Source organism: Monoraphidium neglectum (assembly GCF_000611645.1).
Source record: "Monoraphidium neglectum strain SAG 48.87 unplaced genomic scaffold scaffold00367, whole genome shotgun sequence".
In the NCBI taxonomy this organism is placed as follows: Eukaryota; Viridiplantae; Chlorophyta; class Chlorophyceae; order Sphaeropleales; family Selenastraceae; genus Monoraphidium; species Monoraphidium neglectum.
This window is the reverse complement of record NW_014013261.1, coordinates 1-3,322: the sequence shown is the minus strand read 5'-3', so window position 1 is coordinate 3,322 and position 3,322 is coordinate 1. Positions and strand designations below refer to the sequence as shown.

The 3,322-nt window shown below is 71.4% G+C and overlaps 1 protein-coding gene across 1 annotated transcript in view; it reads right to left on the bottom strand.

Moving 5' to 3' along the window:
• The window catches only part of MNEG_3035 (hypothetical protein), a gene marked incomplete at both ends in the record, with an annotated part of 8,583 nt that extends 5,294 nt beyond the window's left edge, over positions 1-3,289 (bottom strand). Inside the window, one exon of the mRNA XM_014048484.1 lies at positions 129-3,289. Within this exon, the coding sequence (XP_013903938.1) occupies positions 129-3,289 (3,161 nt within the window). The remainder of the gene's footprint in view (positions 1-128) is intronic.
• Between the last annotated feature and the right edge of the window lie 33 nt (positions 3,290-3,322).

Here is a 3,322-nt window from a genome sequence, read left to right as displayed (position 1 = left end):
GTACAGTCCCCGCCCCGGCCTGCGCTGCTGCCGCGGCGTCCCCGCCGCCGAAGCTGCTGCTGCTTGAGGCACCGCCCTCATTGCTTACGCTGCCATGGAAGGCGGGGATGAGGCCGCCGTTCCAAGACCCGTCTTCCTGTGTGCCGTCCGAGCTCTCGAGGGCCCCGCCGCCGCCTGCCGCGATGACCTTGACCTTGACGCTCCAACCTGGGTCATCACCAGCCTGCTCTACTGTGGTAGCTGCGGCGTCACCAGCACGCGCCTCATCCCCCGCTGCACGCTCTGCTGCCGCCCGGCCATCCGCGATGTAGTCAGCCTCAGCCGCCGCTGCTGCGGTGGCCGCTGCAACATTGCGCTCTGCCATCAAGCGCTCCGCCTCCGCAGCGGCTGCTGCTGACGCCTGCTCTCCTGCTAGGCAATCAGCCTCGGCCTGCTCTGCAGCTGCCGCCGCTGCGGCCGCATGCTCGCGTGCCAAGCGCTCGGCTTCAGCTTGCTCGGCTGCCATTGCTGTTGCCTGCTCGGCTGCCATGCGCTCAGCCTCAGCCTGCTCAGCTGCCGCCGCTTCTGCCGCCGCTTCTGCCGCTGCAGTGGCCTTGGCCTGCTCAGCAGCCATGCGCTCAGCCTCAGCCTGCTCTGCGGTCGCAGGCGCTGCAGCTGCCATCGCTGTTGCCTGCTCAGCAGCCAAGCGCTCAGCCTCAGCCTGCTCTGCGGCCGCAGGCGCTGCAGCTGCTTGCTCGGCATCTGCAGCTGCGAGCTCGGCGGCCACCCTCTCATGCTGGGTGCTCCAGACAGCCTCAGCTGCTGTGATCGCTTCGCCTCCAGGAAGCGCCTGCTCACCAGCCAACCGGGTGGCCACGGCCTGCTGCGCCGCTGCCGCTGCATCTTCTGATCCAACAAGTTCGACGCTTGCCGCGTCCTCCTCCGCCTCATCACCCGCAAACAACTCGCGCCGCAGCGCAGCCGCTGCCGCCGCAGACGTGCGCCCGGCGCCGCCGGCGCCGGTGCCGCGCCGCCACTCCTCCGCGCTCGCGCCCTCGTCCTCAAACGCTTCGTTGCTGTAAAACGCCCCGCAGCTGAAGAACGCTGCGGGCGTCTCGCCCTCGCCGCCGGTGCCCGCGACCGCGATCGGCGTGCGCCGCATCATGCTTATCGCCGTCGACGGCTCCCCCACCGCGTCCGCGCCGCCTGCGCTCGTGTCATCCGCAAACAGGGTGTTGTCGTACGCACGCCGCGCCGCACTCGTGCTGCGGCCCATCGCCCCGGACGCGCCCGGGCTCGGCGGCGCGTAGCTGATTGTCGCGCGTCCGCCCCTCTGGCGCGACACCGAGAGCGAGTCGAGGCTGTCGACGCTGCTGCGCACTGTGCGGCCGCCCGGCGTCAGCCGCGGCGCCGCGAAAAGCGAGCGGCGGGCGGCGGCCGGGCCGGCCGGCTGCGGCTCGGGGGTGAAGCCGGGGAGGGCGCCCGCTGCGGCGGCCGGGGCCTCGTCGCCGTCGGACAGCGGAGAGAGCAGCACGCCGGGCGGCCCGGCCGCGGCCGCGTCCGCTGCGACCGCCTCGAACGCGTCAAGCCTCTCCCCTGCGGCCGCCACGGCCTCCGTGAGCTGTTTCATACCGCTGCCGACCTCCTCGGCTCGCGCCAGGGCAACTGCTGCGGCTGCAGCCGCTCCCTCAGCTGCCGCTGCGCTGCCTGCGGCCACCGCGTCAAGCGCGTCCAGGCGCGCGGCGTCCTCGTCCGCCTGGGCGCGGGCCGTCTCCAGCTGCACTGCAAGAGCCCCCATTTTCCTGGACACGTTGGTAACGGAGGCCTGCAGCTGCTCTGACAGCTGTGCTGCGGACGCTGCCTGCTCGGCTGACAGCTGCTCCACCTGTTGCATCGCCTGGCGCACCTGCACTTGCACATCGGCCGCCGATTTTGCTGCTTCCGCTGCGGCGGCCGCCACTGCTGCGTGCTCTTGTGCCTGCTGGGTCGCCATTGTCTCCAGCCGCTGCTGGACAGCGCGCAGCTTCTCCTCAAGGGCAGCTGCTGCTTCCTTGGGCGCCGCACCCGCTGCAACCGCCTCAAACGCATGCAGCCTCTCCTCTGCGACCGCCACGGCCCCCGTAAGCTGCTTCACACCACTGCCAGCCTGCTCTGCTCGCGCCAGCGCGGCGGCCGCGGACGCTGCCGCCTGCTGTGCTGCCTCTGCAGCCCCTGCGGCCGCCGCATCCAGGGCATCCAGGCGCACGGCGTCCTCTGCCGCCTGGGCGCGCGCAGCAGCCACCTGTGCCGAGAACGCCTCCAGCCTTTGGGCGTAATCAGCGGCTGAAGCCTCCAGCCGCCCTGACAACTGGTCTGAGGAAACTGCCTGCTGCGCTGCAAGCGTGTCCGCCCGACTCTCCGCCAGCTGCACCTTCTCTTGCAATGCGGTTGCCAGTTGCGTTGTCTCAGCTACATCCGCTATGACCGCGTCAAGCCTCTCCGTCGCGGCCGCCACGGCCCCAGCAAGCTGCCTCAAACCAGTGCCCGCCTCCTCTGCCTCTGCCAGCGCTGCGGCTCCGGCAGCATTTGCCTGCTGAGCTGCCGCCGCGGCCCCTGCAGTTGCCGCATCCAGGGCGTCCAGGCGCGCGGCGTCCTCGGCCGCCTGGGCGCGCGCCGCCGCCAGCTGCGCCGAAAGCCCCTCCAGTCTCTCAGCCGCAGATGCGGCGTCAGCGGCTGAAGCGTCCAGCCGCGCTGACAGCTGCTCTGAGGACGCCGCCTGCTGCGCTGCAAGCGCATCCACTCGCCGCTCTGCCAGCTGCACCTTGTCTTGCAACTCGGCTGCAAGTTGCGCAGTTGCGGCTGCGTCCGTGGCAACCGCCTCAAACGCATCCAGCCTCTCCCCTGCAGCCGCCACAGCTACCCCCAGCTGGCTGACGCCACTGCCAGCCTCCCCTGCCTGCGCCAGCGCCGCGGCCGCGGCAGCCGCGGCCTGTTGAGCCGCGGCGGTGCTGTCCGCAGCTGCCGCATCCAGGGCGTCCAGGTGTGCGGCGTCCTCCGCCGCCTGGGCGCGGGCCGTCTCCAGCTGCGCCGACAAGGCCTCCAGCTTCTGGGCGGCGTCCGCAGCTGCAGCCTCCAGCCGCCCCGACAGCTGCCCCGCGGTTGCAACCTGCTGCGCTGCAAGCGCGTCAAGCCGCTGCGCCGCTTGCTGCACCTTCTCTTGTATGTCGGCTGCGAATTCCGCCACTTCGGCGGCGGCGGCCGTCGCGGCCGCCGAGTGCACTTGAGCCTGTTGTGTCGCCAGAGTCTCTAGCCGCTGCTCAAGACCGCTCATCTTCTCCTCCAGCGCGGCCGCCGCCTCCCGCGC